The 19881-nt window shown below is 48.8% G+C and overlaps 1 protein-coding gene across 1 annotated transcript in view; it reads left to right on the top strand.

Moving 5' to 3' along the window:
* Window positions 1-19881, top strand: part of LOC135563129 (piezo-type mechanosensitive ion channel component 2-like) — a 396954-nt gene that overhangs the window by 267845 nt on the left and 109228 nt on the right. Inside the window, 10 exon segments of the mRNA XM_065006107.1 lie at window positions 1-141; window positions 732-849; window positions 2096-2258; window positions 3763-3852; window positions 11895-11957; window positions 12690-12789; window positions 13050-13128; window positions 16441-16547; window positions 16747-16845; window positions 17312-17432. The exon segment at window positions 1-141 is cut by the window's left edge and continues 103 nt beyond it. Coding sequence (XP_064862179.1) covers window positions 1-141; window positions 732-849; window positions 2096-2258; window positions 3763-3852; window positions 11895-11957; window positions 12690-12789; window positions 13050-13128; window positions 16441-16547; window positions 16747-16845; window positions 17312-17432 — 1081 coding nt within the window.

Genomic DNA, 19881 nt, shown 5'->3' with positions numbered 1-19881 from the left:
TTGGGCTATATAGTGGGATGTTTCTACTTCCTGCTGTTCGGTGGGGAGCTGCTGCTCAAACCAATCAAAAAGATCCTCCACTACTGGGACTTCCTGATTGCCTATAACGTGTTTGTGATCACCATGAAGAACATCCTGTCTGTGAGTAGGACACACACGCCTACACACACACGCCTACACACACACGCCTACACACACACACCTACACACACACACCTACACACGCCTACACACACACGCCTACACACGCCTACACACACACGCCTACACACACACACACACCTACACACACACACCTACACACACACGCCTACACACACACGCCTACACACACACACCTACACACACACACACACACACACACACACACACACACACACACACACACACACACACACACACACACACACACCTACACACCTACACACACACCTACACCTACACACACACACACACACACCTACACACCTACACACACACACACACACACAGTAGGACATACGATTCCACTTTAAACGACTCATAAAGTTTTCATAAGCACTACATAGATGCTTCACCAATCATAAGAACTGTCATACTACTGAGATGGTGATGTGAAAAGGACCTTCCGTCCGGTAGTTTGACATAATGTGGCATAAAGCCTTTCTGCTTCCATTTATCTGAAGTAGTGCACTTTAAATGGAACAGGGGGAAGTGAGATACGGCATCTGATATCTTGTCTCCGTGTTCAGATCCTGGCCTGTGGCTACATCAATGTCCTGGTGGTCAACAACTGCTGGCTGATCCAGCTCCTCAGTCTGGCCTGCACCATCAAGGAGTATAAGGTCGTCACCAACAGAGACTTCACACGTAAGACTCTTACTTTCATGAAGCAATGAAACCATGTTTTATGACCGTGAGGAAATTATGTTACTAAAGGTGCTCCATCTGTCTTCTCCATCTGCTCCATCTGTCTTCTCCATCTCTCCATCTGTCTTCTCCATCTGCTCCATCTGTCTTCTCCATCTGTCTTCTCCATCTTCTCCATCTGTCTTCTCCATCTGCTTCATCTGTCTTCTCCATCTGCTACATCTGTCTTCTCCATCTGCTACATCTGTCTTCCTAATCTGCTCCATCTGTCATCTCCATCCATCTCTCCATCTGTCTTCTTCATCCATCTTCTCCATCTGTCTTCTCCATCTGCTCCATCTGTCTTCTCCATCTATCTGCTCCACCTGTCTTCTCCATCTGTCTTCTCCATCTGTCTTCTCCATCGGCCTCATCTGTCTGCTCCATCTTTCTTTGCCATCCATCTGCTCCACCTGTCTTCTACATCCATCTTCTCCATCTGTCTGCTCCATCGGCTCCACCTGTCTGCTCCATCTGTCTACTCCATCTGTCTTCTGCATCCATCTGCTCCATCTGTCTTCTCCATCTGCTCCACCCATCTTCTCCATCTGTCTTCTCCATCCATCTGCTCCACCTGTCTTCTATATCCATATTCCCTACCTGTCTTCTCCATTTGCCCCATCTGTCTTCTCCATCTGTCTTCTCCATTCATCTTCTCCATCTGTTCCACTTGTCTGCTACATCTGGCTTCTCCATCTGGCTTTTCCATCTGCTCCATCTGTCTGCTCCATCTGCTCCATCTGTCTGCTCCATCTGTCTTCTCCATCTATATTCTCCATCTATCTTTTCCATCCATCTTATCTATCTTCTCCATCCACCTGCTCCACCTGTCTTCTCCATCTTCTCCATCTGTCTTCTCCATCTGCTCCATATGTCTTCTCCATCTGTCTTTTCCATCTGTTTTCTCTGTCCTCACCGTCCATCTGCTCCATCTGTCTTCTCCATGTGCTCCACCTGTCTTCTCCATCCATCTGCTCCATCTGTCTTCTATATCCATATTCTCCATCTGTCCTCTCCACCTGCTCCATCTGTCTTCTCCATCTGTTCCATCTGTCTTTTCCATCCATCTTCTCCATCTGTCTTCTCCATCCGTCTTCTCCATCCATCTTCTCCATCCGTCTTCTCTGTCTGTCTTCTCCATCTACTCCATGTGTCTGCTGGTTGTGCATTCTATGTCTGTCTGTCTGTCTGTCCGTGGCGTCTATAGCTGCGGACGAGGGTAAGAAGTGTGATCTGCCCAGCGACGAGGCTGGGATCATCTGGGACAGCATCTGCTTTGCCTTCCTGCTGTTGCAGAGACGCGTCTTCATGAGTTACTACTTCCTACATGTGGTGGCTGACATCAGGGCCTCACAGATACTGGCCTCCAGGTATACTACTTTACACCAGGTTGCACCAGGTTACTCATTACACCAGGTTACTACTTCCTACATGTGGTGGCTGACATCAGGGCCTCACAGATACTGGCCTCCAGGTATACTACTTTACACCAGGTTGCACCAGGTTACTCATTACACCAGGTTACTACTTCCTACATGTGGTGGCTGACATCAGGGCCTCACAGATACTGGCCTCCAGGTATACTACTTTACACCAGGTTGCACCAGGTTACTCATTACACCAGGTTACTACTTCCTACATGTGGTGGCTGACATCAGGGCCTCACAGATACTGGCCTCCAGGTATACTACTTTACACCAGGTTGCACCAGGTTACTCATTACACCAGGTTACTACTTCCTACATGTGGTGGCTGACATCAGGGCCTCACAGATACTGGCCTCCAGGTATACTACTTTACACCAGGTTGCACCAGGTTACTCATTACACCAGGTTACTACTTCCTACATGTGGTGGCTGACATCAGGGCCTCACAGATACTGGCCTCCAGGTATACTACTACTACTATATTACTGTGTGTGTGTCTTCATTAAGATAATCCTTTCTAAGCTTTGTGTCCAAACTACCTCCATGATACCAGCTAACTCTTTGTTAGCGTTGTTGTGTTGTTACCCTGCTGTGGTACTGTGATGTCATCATGTATCTGTTGTTACCCCGCTGTAGTACTGTGATGTCATCATGTATCTGTTGTTACCCTGCTGTAGTACTGTGATGTCATCATGTATCTGTTGTTACCCTGCTGTAGTACTGTGATGTCATCATGTATCTGTTGTTACCCTGCTGTAGTACTGTGATGTCATCATGTATCTGTTGTTACCCTGCTGTAGTACTGTGATGTCATCATGTATCTGTGATGACATCATGTATCTGTTGTTACCCTGCTGTAGTACTGTGATGTCATCATGTATCTGTGATGACATCATGTATCTGTTGTTACCCTGCTGTAGTACTGTGATGTCATCATGTATCTGTGATGACATCATGTATCTGTTGTTACCCTGCTGTAGTACTGTGATGTCATCATGTATCTGTGATGACATCATGTATCTGTTCTTACCCTGCTGTAGTACTGTGATGTCATCATGTATCTGTTCTTACTTTGCTGTGATACTGTGATGTCATCATGTATATGTGATGTCATCATGTATATGTTGTTACCCTGCTGTAGTACTGTGATGTCATCATGTATCTGTTCTTACCCTGCTGTAGTACTGTGATGTCATCATGTATCTGTGATGTCATCATGTATCTGTTCTTACCCTGTTGTGGTACTGTGATGTCATCATGTATCTGTGATGCGATCATGTATCTGTGATGTCATAATGTATCTGTGATGCGATCATGTATCTGTGATGTCATCATGTATCTGTGATGCGATCATGTATCTGTGATGTCATCATGTATCTGTGATGCGATCATGTATCTGTGATGTCATAATGTATCTGTGATGCGATGATGTATGTGTGTGTTTCAGAGGGGCCGAATTGTACCAGGCAACTATAGTGAAGGCAGTCAGAGCCAGACTGGAGGAAGAGAAGCAGTCTATGGAACAGCTGAAGAGACAGTAAGTCCATGTAACAGGGTGAGTGACTGGTTGCTGGGAAGTCAGGCGCAGGAGAGCAGAGATGGGTGATACCAGGAGAACTTTAATTTACACCCTGGCCCAAAGGCACAGGCGAGGCAGCACAAAGCACAATCACGGTAACATGAACCGGATGAAATAAAACAACCCTATGTTATAAACAAACCTAGAGCAAGCCAGCCTGTAGTGTAACACCCTACACAAAGAACAACACACAGACATGGGGGAAACAGGGGCTAATATACATTTAGTCTGATGAGGGAATGTGAACCAGGTGTGCGGGAAAACAAGGCAAAACAAATGGAAAATGAAAGGTGGAGCGGCGATGGCTAAAAGACCGGTGACGTCGACCGCCGAATGCAGCCCGAACAAGGAGAGGGACCGAGTTTGACGGAAGTCGTGACAGTCCAGGTGTTTCTGTTCACCGCTGCAGAGATTCATAACCATTTAAGGCACAGACTTTTCAGAGTTGGATTGGTGCAACGTGATATAAAGCCCCATGGTCATTCCCCCCCTATGGTCATTCCCCCCCATGGTCATTCCCCCCATGGTCACCCCCCATGGTCATTCCCCCTATGGTCATTCCCCCATGGGCATTTCCCCCCATGGTCACCCCCCTATGGTCATTTCCACCCCATGGTCATTCCCCCCATGGTCATTCCCCCATGGTCATTCCCCCTATGGTCATTTACCCACCCCATGGTCATTCCCCCACCCCATGGTCATTCCCCCTATGGCCATTCACCCCCCCATGGTCATTCCCTATGGTCATTTACCCACCCCATGGTCATTCCCCCCTATGGTCATTCACCCACCCTATGGTCATCCCCCATGGTAATTCCCCCTATGGTCATTCCCCCCATAGTCACCCCCCATAGTCACCCCCCTATGGTCATTCCCCTATGGTCATTCCCCCCATGGGCATTTCCCCCCATGGTCATTCCCCCTATGGTCATTCACCCACCCCATGGTCATTCCCCCATGGTCATTCCCCCTATGGTCATTCCCCACCCCATGGTCATTCCCCCCCATGGTCATTCCCCCCTATGGCCATTCACCCACCCCTATGGCCATTCACCCACCCCATGGTCATTCCTCCCTATGGTCATTCCCCCTATGGTCATTCACCCACCCTATGGTCAATCCCCCATGGTCATACCCCCCATGGTAATTCCCCAAATGGTCATTTACCCACCCCATGGTCATTCCCCCTATGGCCATTCACCCACCCCATGGTCATTCCCCCTATGGTCATTTACCCACCCCATGGTCATTCCCCCTATGGTCATTCACCCACCCTATGGTCATCCCCCCATGGTAATTCCCCCTATGGTCATTTACCCACCCCATGGTCATTACCCCCATGGTCATTCCCCCTATGGTCATTCACCCATCCCATGGTCAATCCCCCATGGTCATACCCCCCCTATGGTCATTCCCCCTATGGTCATTCCCCCATGGTCATTCCCCCATAGTCAGTCACCCCCATAGTCACCCCCCTATGGTCAGCCCCCCCCTATGGTCATTCAACCACCCCCATGGGCATTTCCCCCATGGTCATTCCCCCTATGGTCATTCACCCACCCCATGGTCATTCCACCCCATGGTCATTCCCCCTATGGTCATTCCCCACCCCATGGTCATTCCCCCATGGTCATTCCCCCTAATGGCCATTCACCCACCCCTATGGCCATTCACCCACCCCTATGGCCATTCACCCACCCCATGGTCATTCCTCCCTATGGTCATTCCCCCTATGGTCATTCACCCACCCTATGGTCAATCCCCCCATGGTCATACCCCCCATGGTAATTCCCCCTATGGTCATTTACCCACCCCATGGTCATTACCCCCATGGTCATTCCCCCTATGGTCATTCACCCATCCCATGGTCATTCCCCCCATGGTCATACCCCCATGGTAATTGACCCCCTATGGTCATTTACCCACCCCATGGTCATTACCCCCATGGTCATTCCCCCTATGGTCATTCACCCATCCCATGGTCATTCCCCCTATGGTCAATCCCCCATGGTCATTTACCCACCCCATGGCCATTCCCCCTATGGTCATTTACCCACCCCATGGTCATCCCCCTATGGTCATTCACCCACCCCACGGTCATTCCGCCCCATGGTCATTTACCCACCCCATGGTCATTCCCCCCCTCATGGTAATTTACCCACCCCATGGTCATTCCCCCTATGGTCATTTACCCACCCCATGGTCATTCCCCCCATGGTCATTTACCCACCCCATGGTAATTCCCCCTATGGTCATTGACCCACCCCATGGTCATTCCCCCTATGGTCAATCCCCCATGGTCATTCCCCCTATGGTAATTTGCCCCCATGGTCATTCCCCCTATGGTCATGCCCCCATGGTCAATCCCCCTATGGTCATTCCCCCATGGTCATTCACCCCTATGGTCATTTACCCACCCCATGGTCATTCCCCCTATGGTCATTCACCCACCCCATGGTCATTCCCCCTATGGTCATTCACCCACCCTATGGTCATTCCCCCATGGTCATACCCCCCATGGTAATTCCCCCTATGGTCATTTACCCACCCCATGGTCATTATCCCCATGGTCATTCCCCCTATGGTCATTCACCCATCCCATGGTCAGCCCCCCATGGTCATTCCCCCCATGGTCATTTACCCACCCCATGGCCATTCCCCCTATAATCATTTACCCACCCCATGGTCATTCCCCCATGGTCATACCCCCCATGGTAATTCCCCCTATGGTCATTTACCCACCCCATGGTCATTACCCCCATGGTCATTCCCCCTATGGTCATTCACCCATCCAATGGTCATTCCCCCTATGGTCATTCCCCCCATGGTCATTTACCCACCCCATGGCCATTCCCCCTATGGTCATTTACCCACCCCATGGTCATTCCTCCCTATGGTCATTCACCCACCCCATGGTCATTCCGCCCCATGGTTATTTACCCACCCCATGGTCATTTCGCCCCATGGTCATTTACCCACCCCATGGTCATTTCCCCTATGGTAATTTACCCACCCCATGGTCACTCCCCCCATGGTCATTCCCCCCATGGTCATTCCCCCATGGTCATTCCCCCTATGGTCATTTACCCACCCCATGGTCATTCCCCCCATGGTCATTTACCCACCCCATGGTCATTCCCCCTATGGTCATTGACCCACCCCATGGTCATTCCCCCTATGGTCAATCCCCCCATGGTCATTCCCCCCTATGGTCATTCCCCCATGGTCAATCCCCCATGGTCATTCCCCCCATGGCCATTCACCCCTATGGTCATTTACCCACCCCATGGTCATTTCCCCTATGGTCATTCACCCACCCCATGGTCATTCCCCCTATGGTCATTCCCCCTATGGTCATTCACCCACCCTATGGTCATTCCCCCATGGTCATACCCCCCATGGTAATTCCCCCCTATGGTCATTTACCCACCCCATGGTCATTACCCCCCCATTGTCATTCCCCCTATGGTCATTCACTCATCCCATGGTCATTCCCCCATGGTAATTCCCCCTATGGTCATTTACCCACCCCATGGTCATTACCCCCCATGGTCATTCCCCCTATGGTCATTCACCCATCCCATGGTCATTCCCCCCATGGTCATTTACCCACCCCATGGCCATTCCCCCTATGGTCATTTACCCACCCCATGGTCATTCCCCCTATGGTCATTCACCCACCCCATGGTCATTCCGCCCCCATGGTCATTTACCCACCCCATGGTCATTTCCCCTATGATAATTTACCCACCCCATGGTCATTCCCCCATGGTCATCCCCCTATGGTAATTTACCCACCCCATGGTCATTCCCCCCATGGTCATTTACCCACCCCATGGTCATTCCCCCTATGGTCATTGACCCACCCCATGGTCATTCCCCCTATGGTCATCCCCCCCATGGTCATTACCCCCCCATGGTCAATCCCCCTATGGTCATTACCCCCCCATGGTCATTCACCCCTATGGTCATTTACCCACCCCATGGTCATTCCCCCTATGGTCATTCACCCACCCCATGGTCATTCCCCCTAAGGTCATTCACCCACCCCATGGTCATTCCCCCTATGGTCATTCACCCACCCCATGGTCATTCCCCCTATGGTCATTTACCCACCCCATGGTCATTCCCCCCCATGGTCAATCCCCATGGTCATTCCCCCATGGTCAACCCCCCCATGGTCATTCCCCCTATGGTCATTCCCCCTATGGTCATTCCCCCACCCCATGGTCATTTCCCCCCTATGGTCATTTACCCACCCCATGGTCATTCCCCCTATGGTCATTCCCCCTATGGTCATTCACCCACCCCATGGTCATTCCCCCTATGGTCATTTACCCACCCCATGGTCATTCCCCCTATGGTCATTCCCCCTATGGTCATTCCCCCACCCCATGGTCATTCCCCCTATGGTCATTTACCCACCCCATGGTCATTACCCCCATGGTCATTCCCCCTATGGTCATTCACCCTTCCCATGGTCATTTCCCCCCTATGGTCATTCCCCCATGGTCATTTACCCACCCCATGGCCATTCCCCCTATGGTCATTTACCCACCCCATGGTCATTCCCCCATGGTCATTCACCCCCCCATGGTCATTCCCCCCATGGTCATTTACCCACCCCATGGTCATTTCCCCATGATAATTTACCCACCCCATGGTCATTCCCCCATGGTCATCCCCCTATGGTCATTTACCCACCCCATGGTCATTCCCCCATGGTCATCCCCCTATGGTCATTTACCCACCCCATGGTCATTCCCCCTATGGTCATTGACCCACCCCATGGTCATTCCCCCTATGGTCATTCCCCCTATGGCCATTCACCCACCCCTATGGCCATTCACCCACCCCATGGTCATTCCCCCTATGGTCATTTCCCCCTATGGTCATTCACCCACCCTATGGTCAACCCCCCATGGTCATTTCCCCCATGGTAATTCCCCTATGGTCATTTACCCACCCCATGGTCATTCCCCCTATGGTCATTCACCCACCCCATGGTCATTCCCCCTATGGTCATTTACCCACCCCATGGTCATTCCCCCTATGGTCATTCACCCACCCTATGGTCATTCCCCCATGGTAATTCCCCTATGGTCATTTACCCACCCCATGGTCACTCCCCCATGGTCATTCCCCCATGGTCATTCCCCCCATGGTCATTCCCCCCTATGGTCATTTACCCACCCCATGGTCATTCCCCCATGGTCATTTCACCCACCCCATGGTCATTCCCCCTATGGTCATTGACCCACCCCATGGTCATTCCCCCTATGGTCAATCCCCCCATGGTCATTCCCCCTATGGTCATTCCCCCATGGTCAATCCCCCTATGGTCATTCCCCCCATGGCCATTCCCCCCTACGGTCATTCCCCACCCCATGGTCATTCCCCCTATGGTCATTTACCCACCCCATGGTCATTCCCCCCTATGGTCATTCCCCCTATGGTCATTCACCCACCCCATGGTCATTCCCCCTATGGTCATTTACCCACCCCATGGTCATTCCCCCTATGGTCATTCCCCCTATGGTCATTCCCCACCCCATGGTCATTCCCCCTATGGTCATTTACCCACCCCATGGTCATTACCCCCATGGTCATTCCCCCTATGGTCATTCACCCTTCCCATGGTCATTCCCCCTATGGTCATTCCCCCCATGGTCATTTACCCACCCCATGGCCATTCCCCCTATGGTCATTTACCCACCCCATGGTCATTCCCCCTATGGTCATTCACCCACCCCATGGTCATTCCGCCCCATGGTCATTTACCCACCCCATGGTCATTTCCCCCTATGATAATTTACCCACCCCATGGTCATTCCCCCATGGTCATCCCCCTATGGTCATTTACCCACCCCATGGTCATTCCCCATGGTCATCCCCCTATGGTCATTTACCCACCCCATGGTCATTCCCCCTATGGTCATTGACCCACCCCATGGTCATTCCCCCCTATGGTCAATCCCCCCCCATGGTCATTCCCCCTATGGTCATTCCCCCCATGGTCATTCCCCCCCTATGGTCATTCCCCCCATGGTCAATCCCCCTATGGTCATTCCCCCATGGTCATTCACCCCTATGGTCATTTACCCACCCCATGGTCATTCCCCTATGGTCATTCACCCACCCCATGGTCATTCCCCCTATGGTCATTCACCCACCCCATGGTCATTCCCCCTATGGTCATTCACCCACCCCATGGTCATTCCCCCTATGGCCATTCACCCACCCCATGGTCATTCCCCCTATGGTCATTCACCCCCCATGGTCATTCCCCCTATGGTCATTCACCCACCCCATGGTCATTACCCCCCATGGTCATTCCCCCTATGGTCATTCACCCATCCCATGGTCATTCCCCCATGGTCATTCCCCCATGGTCATTTACCCACCCCATGGCCATTCCCCCTATGGTCATTTACCCACCCCATGGTCATTCCCCCTATGGTCATTCACCCACCCCCCATGGTCATTCCGCCCCATGGTCATTTACCCACCCCATGGTCATTTCCCCCTATGATAATTTACCCACCCCATGGTCATTCCCCCCATGGTCATCCCCCTATGGTCATTTACCCACCCCATGGTCATTCCCCCCATGGTCATTTACCCACCCCATGGTCATTTCCCCCTATGGTCATTGACCCACCCCATGGTCATTCCCCCTATGGTCAATCCCCCATGGTCATTCCCCCTATGGTCATTCCCCCATGGTCATTCCCCCTATGGTCATTCCCCCCCCCATGGTCAATCCCCCTATGGTCATTCCCCCCCATGGTCATTCACCCCTATGGTCATTTACCCACCTCATGGTCATTTCCCCCTATGATAATTTACCCACCCCATGGTCATTCCCCCTATGGTCATTCCCCCTATGGTCATTCCCCCACCCCATGGTCATTCCCCCCTATGGTCATTTACCCACCCCATGGTCATTCCCCCTATGGTCATTTAACCACCCCATGGTCATTCCCCCCTATGGTCATTTACCCACCCCATGGTCATTCCCCCTATGGTCATTCCCCCCTATGGTCATTCCCCCATGGTCATTCCCCCCCATGGTCAATCCTCCCCATGGCCATTCCCCCCTATGGTCATTCCCCCTATGGTCATTCCCCCCATGGTCATTCCCCCTATGGTCATTCCCCCCATGGTCATTCCCCCCATGGTCATTCCCCCCATGGTCATTCCCCTATGGTCATTCCCCCCATGGTCATTCCCCCTATGGTCATTTACCCACCCCATGGTCAATCCCCCTATGGTCATTCCCCCCATGGTCATTCCCCCCTATGGTCAAATTACCCACCCCATGGTCATTCCACCCCATGGTCATTCCCCCTATGGTCATTCCCCACCCCATTGTCATTCCCCCTATGGTCATTCCCCCACCCCATGGTCATTCCCCCTATGGTCATTCCCCACCCTATGGTCATTCCCCCTATGGTCATTTACCCACCCCATGGTCATTCCCCCCTATGGTCATTTACCCACCCCATGGTCATTCCCCTAACCCATGGTCATTCTCTCTCCCCTTATCTCTCTTTATCTCTCACTACCCACCCCCTCTCTCTTTATCTCTCTCTCCACCCCACCCCTCTCTATCTCCCCCTTTCTCTTCACCACCCCTCTCTCTCCACCCCCTCTTTTTCTATCTCCCCCTCTCTCTCTATCTCCCCATACCCCACCCCCTCTCTCTCCACACCTCTGTCTCCCCCCTCTCTCTCTCTCCACCCCCTCTCTCTATTTTTATCCTCCACCCCTCTCTCTTCCTCTCTCCACCCCCTCTCTCTCTCTCTCTCCACCCCCTCTCTCTTTTTATCCTCCACCCCTCTCTCTCTCTCCACCCCCTCTCTTTTTATCCTCCACTCTCTCTCTCTCTCTCTCCCCCCCTCTCTCTCTTTTATCCTCCACCCCTCTCTCTCTCTCTCCACCCCCCCTCTCTCTCTCTTTTTATCCTCCACCCCTCTCTCTCTCTCTCTCTTTCTCAGGATGGAGCGTATAAAGCAGTGCCAGGAGAAGTTTAAGAGAGGGAAGAAGATGTTGAGCCAGGAGTCAGGAGACAAAGAGAACCCCATCCGTCTACAGGAGTCTGGAGATAGAGAGAACCCCATCCTTCCAAAGGAGTCAGGAGATAGAGAGAACCCCATCCATCTACAGGAGTCTGGAGATAGAGAGAACCCCATCCATCTACAGGAGTCAGGAGACAGAGAGAACCCCATCCATCTACAGGAGTCTGGAGACAGAGAGAACCCCATCCTTCCACAGGAGTCTGGAGACAGAGAGAACCCCATCCTTCCACAGGAGTCTGGAGACAGAGAGAACCCCATCCATCTACAGGAGTCTGGAGATAGAGAGAACCCCATCCATCTACAGGAGTCAGGAGATAGAGAGAACCCCATCCTTCCACAGGAGTCTGGAGATAGAGAGAACCCCATCCTTCCACAGGAGTCTGGAGACAGAGAGAACCCCATCCATCTACAGGAGTCTGGAGATAGAGAGAACCCCATCCATCTACAGGAGTCTGGAGATAGAGAGAACCCCATCCATCTACAGGAGTCAGGAGATAGAGAGAACCCCATCCTTCCACAGGAGTCTGGAGATAGAGAGAACCCCATCCTTCCACAGGAGTCTGGAGACAGAGAGAACCTCCTCCTTCCACAGGAGTCAGGAGACAGAGAGAACCCCATCCTTCCACAGGAGTCTGGAGACAGAGAGAACCCCATCCTTCCACAGGAGTCTGGAGACAGAGAGAACCCCATCCATCTACAGGAGTCTGGAGACAGAGAGAACCTCCTCCTTCCACAGGAGTCTGGAGACAGAGAGAACCCCATCCATCTACAGGAGCAGCAGGGTGAGGGGGAGCGGGAGGATGAGGGGGAGGGGGTGGTGGAGGGGGAGGATGAGGGGGAGGGGGAGGATGACAATGGTGTTGTTCTCATGGAAACCTTGGAATAGATGTTCATACACTCACCATCATTATATGATATAATCACTGTAAGCAATGTTATGGTACTGGTGCTTATGTTTATTTTTATTTTTTTTAAACATATTTATTAAAAAAATAGTTGTTTAATTTGCACGAGCTCTGAATGAAGCATTGATCTACCTGTGAAACTATTTGTATTTTAGGAGCAGAGCGAGAGAGAGAGAAAGAACAAAAACAAGAACAATCTAAGACTAAAAAAAAGCAGTGGTGGCAGCCTTGGGTTGACCACGCCTCCAGTAGGTTGACCACGCCTTTTTTTTCTCCACTTTGATTGGCTATTGTGTCCTTGACCAGAACTCACAGAGGATTTCCATACTGCACCTGGGCTCCAGACGACCTGAAAACATTCCGTCGTGACCTCAGTCCTTTTCTGACTCTATTTAAGGCCCCTTGTTTCATTGATTGATCGATTTGTTTATTGGTTGATTGATTGGTTGGTTAATTGATTGATGAACCCCAAAACATCAGAAAAATACAGGCAGGATGCTGTTCTGATTTCCTTTAATGAAATAAGACAATACTACAATATGCCTCAACTAATGGCAATGAAATCATGTATTTGTGCATAAAACGGGGCCTTAAAGAGACAGAATATTCCACTGAGAGAAAATACAACAACTGATGCCTGTTATGTTTTTGGGTGTGGTTCTGAGGAGGCCACAGTAGGGAATCTCTCATTGTGAAATAATGTATTAATTCAACAGAGATAAAATGTATCTCCCTTTTCTCTTCCTGGAAAGTGGGTGAAGAATTCTATCTCTGTTATAGTTCTTATCATCAACAGACCACAAGAGAAAAAAATCCAGAGCAATATGATACACACCTGATTCAAACAAGGCTTAAATATCGCAATGATAAAATCAATAAGGCTGAAAAGATTTTCAATAGTATTATATTCTTCTAGTCACAGATCCGTACCTAAAATCTTACACAGTTCTTCTCTGCCTGTTTCTGAATTGAATATATTTTTTTTGTATCATCCCCTGTTGTTGCATTCCTTATATTATTTATCCCGTAAACATCCCATTTATATATTCAGAAATTATTCAGACCACTTGACTTTTTCCACATTTTGTTACGTTTACAGGCTCATTCTGAAACGGGTTGAGCTGTTTTTCTTCCTCGTCAATCTACACACAACACCCCATAATGACATCACAACACCCCATAATGACATCACAACACCCCATAATGACATCACAATACCCCTTAATGACATCACAACACCCCATAATGACATCACAATACCCCTTAATGACATCACAACACCCCTTAATGACATCACAACACCCCATAATGACATCACAACACCTCATAAAGACATCACAATACCCCTTAATGACATCACAACACCCCATAATGACATCACAACACCCCATAATGACATCACAATACCCCTTAATGACATCACAACACCCCTTAATGACATCACACTACCCATTAATGACATCACAATAGTTCATAATGACATCACAATACCCCATAATGACATCACAATACCCCATAATGATAAAGCAAAAACAGTTTTTTAGAACTGAAACTGAATTATCACATTTACAGAAGTATTCAGACCCTTTTCTCAGTACTTTGTTGAAGCACCTTTGGCAGCGATTACATCCTTGAGTCTTCTTGGGTATGACGCTACAAGCTTGGCACACCTGCATTTGGGGAGTTTCTCCCATTCTTCTCTGCAGATCTTCTCAAGCCCTGTTAGGGTGGATAGGGAGCGTCGATGCACAGCTATTTTCAGGTCTCTCCAGAGATGTTCGATCAGGTTCAAGTCCAGGCTCTGGCTTGGCCACTCAAGGACATTCAGAGACTTCTCCCGAAGCTGTTTGTCTTGGTTGTGTGCTTAGGTTCGTTGTCCCGTTGGAAGGTGAACCTTCGCCCCAGTCTGAGGTCCCGAGCACTCTGAAGTAGGTTTTCATCAAGGATCTCGCTGTACTTTGCTCCGTTCATCTTTCCCACGATCCTGACTAGTCTCCCAGTCCCTGCCGATGAAAAACATCTCCACAGCATGATGCTAACACCACCATGCTTTCACCGTAGGGATGGGGCCCAATTTCCTCCAGACATGACGCTTGACATTCAGGCCGAAGAGTTCAATATTGGTTTCATCAGACCAGAGAATCGTGTTTCTCATGGTCTGAGAGTCCTTTAGGTGCCTTTTGGCAAACTCCAAGTGGGCTGTCATGTACCTTTCACTGAAGAGTGGCTTCCATCTGGCCACTCTACCATAAAGGCCTGATTGGTGGAGTGCTGCAGAGATCGTTGTCCTTCTGGAAGGTTCTCCCATCTCCACAGAGGAACTCTGGAGCTCTGTCAGAGTGACCAGGGGGGTTCTTGGTCATCTCCCTGACCAAGGCCCTTCTCCCTTGAATGCTCAGTTTGGCCAGACGGTCAGCTCTAGGAAGACTCTTGGTGGTTCCAAACCGCTTTTAACGGACCTCTGAGACTATCACAGTGCAGGTGCATTTATACGGAGACTTGATTACACACAGGTGGATTGTATTTATCATCATTAGTCATTTAGGTCAACATTGGATCATTCAGAGATCCTCACTGAACTTCTGCAGAGAGTTTGATGCACTGAAAGTAAAGGGGCTGAATAATTTTGCACCCCAATTTTTCAGTTTTTGATTTGTTAAAAAAGTTTGAAATATCCAATAAATGTCGTTCCACTTCATGGTTGTGTCCCACTTGTTGTTGATTCTTCACAAAAAAATACAGTTTTATATCTTTATGTTTGAAGCCTGAAATGTGGAAAAAGGTCGCAAAGTTCAAGGGGGCCAAATACTTTCGCAAGGCACTGTACATTGCAATTATTTTCGAATGAGCGGCCGTTCATGTGCGAAGGATTAGCATTTCAATGAATATAATTATAGACTGTGTGTAGTGAATCCATTTAGTCTTTTCCGCTCTTTCTCAGTCCCCACCCCTTTCCTTTGTCTACCAAGCCTTCATATCGGCTTCAGCCGCTAAGGACTTTTTCTTTGTATCATCCAGTAAACAAAAAATTTTCAGTGGTGCCCCGACTTCCTAGTTAATTAAAGTTACATGATTAGTTTAATCGTATAATTAAATTACAAATAGAGAATTGATTTGATAAAATAACAGTCTTCACATTTTATGATAGTGACAGACACGACAGCTGTAACGTAACAAAATGTGGAAAAGGCGAAGGGGTCTGAATACTTTCCGAATGCACTGTATTACCCAGCATCCTTTACTCCTGTTCCCCTACTGTGGCTCTTCTGTTCAAGGACATAATTCCGTTTCACCAATTACAATACTTTTAAAGTCTCTGCCCAAGTCACCTCAAACCTGTGCCATGTCTTACCAAACAAACTAATGCAATTATTCTGCCTAACTTTGTGTGTGTTTTCCCTGCCCTCATCAACTTCATCTCACTAGTAGGCTTTTTGAATCAAACCAACCTCTGCTACCTCACATTTACCTAGTTTACACCCCAAAGCATCACGTGCTTTTCAAACCCTTTCCTCCAGTTAATATTAACAGCACCTTGCTTCTTCTTCTCTACTCCTCAGTGGTGAGATGTGGAGATTATTACTTGTTTGAAACCGACAGTGAAGAAGAGGAGGAAGAGATGGAGAGAAGAGAGGATCTACTGCCTCCCAAGAAGTCGGCGTTTCAGGTGAGGAATAGAACAACGACAAAGTAGTTACCGGTATTACCGGTATGTGAAATATTATATTGTATTTATTGTTCAGTTCAGTTTAAGATCATCTGTTGCTAGTTGGAAAATGTGTTCTTTCTGCTCTGACACTTTCTTCAATATAATCTAATTCTGTTTTCTACTAACTCTCCCACCACCCTTTGTCCCTCCTCTTCAGCAAGCTATTGGGAAGTTTGCCTCAGCCCTTATAGCTCTGCCCAGATCTATCATTAAACTTCCAAAAGCCATCTTTCAGTATGTAATCAGGGCAGCCAAGGTACAAAAACAATAGATTCAGCATCTCCTCTTACCATAGCCTGTGAGACTGTATCCTCAGTCTGTGTAGTCTGTATCCTCAGTCTGTGTAGTCTGTATCCTGTGTCTCAGCATGTGTAGTCTGTATCCTCAGTCTGTGTAGTCTGTATCCTCAGTCTGTGTAGTCTGTATCCTCAGTCTGTGTAGTCTGTATCCTGTGTCTCAGCATGTGTAGTCTGTATCCTCAGCCTGTGTAGTCTGTATCCTGTGTCCTCAGCATGTCTTCGCCATTTAACCCAACCCCTCTGAATCATTCCTTTGATTGAATTGAATCCTAACTTGAAATCAGTGTGCGTTTCTCACGTTTTCGTACAAATCTTCTGTCAGCATCAACAGATAGTTGGAGTTAAGCATACACATCTCAAATTAGGATCCGTCTCTTTATGTTCGAACTCTAACATTGTGCTTCCTGTACTGTACTGTCCCAGTTTGTCTACCATGTCTGGATAACAGACTCCAAGACAGCCATGAAGAAACGAAGCAAAGAGAAGCACAAGTTCTGGAAGAGATACACCAAGAGAGACAAACACAAAAAGGACAAGATGGATGGTGAGTGTGGGTTCTGGACAAATTATGAACCAGGTACACCAGGAGACAAACACAAGAAGGAAGTTAATCAGGAGAAGGGTGTTAAAAGTCAGACAACTTTCCCAAAACGACCAGACTTTCCAGAAACCCCGTTTGGAGGATTCCTCGATTTTCTGCTTATTCCATCCTGATTCCAAGAGTATTCCAACCTGGATTTGTGGAAAAACCTGTGAATTTTGGTAAAGTTAGCAGAATTGTGCAAGCCTAATCAGAAGAGTAAGCCAGAGTCCGTGGTATAAAGAAGCAGACACACTATATTCTTGATTGCCAGTCTATTCATAATGTAAGTAATGTACTGTGGAGGTCTTCAGCCCTATCAAAAGAGGCTTGGTTGTGAAAAGGCAGGGTGAGAGTGGGCAGCCCAGACGTGTACCCTAGAATATTATCTAGTAGAACGGGTGCTTACTGCTCATACATGCACAGTAATTAGAATACAAATCTACTCTGTTATATATATTTTTATTTTATTTTTTATTTCACCTTTATTTAACCAGGTAGGCTAGTTGAGAACAAGTTCTCATTTGCAACTGCGACCTGGCCAAGATAAAGCATAGCAGTGTGAACAGACAACACAGAGTTACACATGGAGTAAGCAATTAACAAGTCAATAACACAGTAGAAAAAAAAATGGGCAGTCTATATACAATGTGTGCAAAAGGCATGAGGAGGTAGGCGAATAATACAATTTTGCAGATTAACACTGGGGTGATAAATGATCAGATGGTCATGTACAGGTAGAGATATTGGTGTGCAAAAGAGCAGAAAAGTAAATAAAAAATTTTAAAAAACAGTATAAAAACAGTATGGGGATGAGGTAGGTGAAAATGGGTGGGCTATTTACCAATAGACTATGTACAGCTGCAGCGATCGGTTAGCTGCTCGGATAGCTGATGTTTGAAGTTGGTGAGGGAGATAAAAGTCTCCAACTTCAGCGATTTTTGCAGTTCGTTCCAGTCACAGGCAGCAGAGTACTGGAACGAAAGGCGGCCAAATGAGGTGTTGGCTTTAGGGATGATCAGTGAGATACACCTGCTGGAGCGTGTGCTACGGATGGGTGTTGCCATCGTGACCAGTGAACTGAGATAAGGCGGAGCTTTACCTAGCATGGACTTGTAGATGACCTGGAGCCAGTGGGTCTGGCGACGAATATGTAGCGAGGGCCAGCCGACTAGAGCATACAAGTCGCAGTGGTGGGTGGTATAAGGTGCTTTGGTGACAAAACGGATGGCACTATGATAGACTGCATCCAGTTTGCTGAGTAGAGTGTTGGAAGCCATTTTGTAGATGACATCGCCGAAATCGAGGATCGGTAGGATAGTCAGTTTTACTAGGGTAAGCTTGGCGGCGTGAGTGAAGGAGGCTTTGTTGCGGAATAGAAAGCCGACTCTTGATTTGATTTTCGATTGGAGATGTTTGATGAGTCTGGAAGGAGAGTTTGCAGTCTAGCCAGACACCTAGGTACTTATAGATGTCCACATATTCAAGGTCGGAACCATCCAGGGTGGTGATGCTAGTCGGGCATGCGGGTGCAGGCAGCGATCGGTTGAAAAGCATGCATTTGGTTTTACTCGCGTTTAAGAGCAGTTGGAGGCCACGGAAGGAGTGCTGTATGGCATTGAAGCTCGTTTGAGGTTAGATAGCACAGTGTCCAATGACGGGCCGAAAGTATATAGAATGGTGTCGTCTGCGTGAGAGGTGGATCAGGAATCGCCCGCAGCAAGAGCAACATCATTGATATATACAGAGAAAAGAGTCGGCCCGAGAATTGAACCCTGTGGCACCCCCATAGAGACTGCCAGAGGACCGGACAGCATGCCCTCCGATTTGACACACTGAACTCTGTCTGCAAAGTAATTGGTGAACCAGGCAAGGCAGTCATCCGAGAAACCGAGGCTATTGAGTCTGCCGATAAGAATATGGTGATTGACAGAGTCGAAAGCCTTGGCGAGGTCGATGAAGACGGCTGCACAGTACTGTCTTTTATCGATGGCGGTTATGATATCGTTTAGTACCTTGAGCGTGGCTGAGGTGCACCCGTGACCGGCTCGGAAACCAGATTGCACAGCGGAGAAGGTACGGTGGGATTCGAGATGGTCAGTGACCTGTTTGTTGACTTGGCTTTCGAAGACCTTAGATAGGCAGGGCAGGATGGATATAGGTCTATAGCAGTTTGGGTCCAGGGTGTCTCCCCTTTGAAGAGGGGGATGACTGCGGCAGCTTTCCAATCCTTGGGGATCTCAGACGATATGAAAGAGAGGTTGAACAGGCTGGTAATAGGGGTTGCGGCAATGGCGGCAGATAGTTTCAGAAATAGAGGGTCCAGATTGTCAAGCCCAGCTGATTTGTACGGGTCTAGGTTTTGCAGCTCTTTCAGAACATCTGCTATCTGGATTTGGGTAAAGGAGAACCT

This window comes from Oncorhynchus nerka, linkage group LG20 (genome assembly GCF_034236695.1).
Source record: "Oncorhynchus nerka isolate Pitt River linkage group LG20, Oner_Uvic_2.0, whole genome shotgun sequence".
NCBI lineage: Eukaryota > Metazoa > Chordata > Actinopteri > Salmoniformes > Salmonidae > Oncorhynchus > Oncorhynchus nerka.
This window is presented reverse-complemented; position numbering and strand designations above follow the sequence as displayed.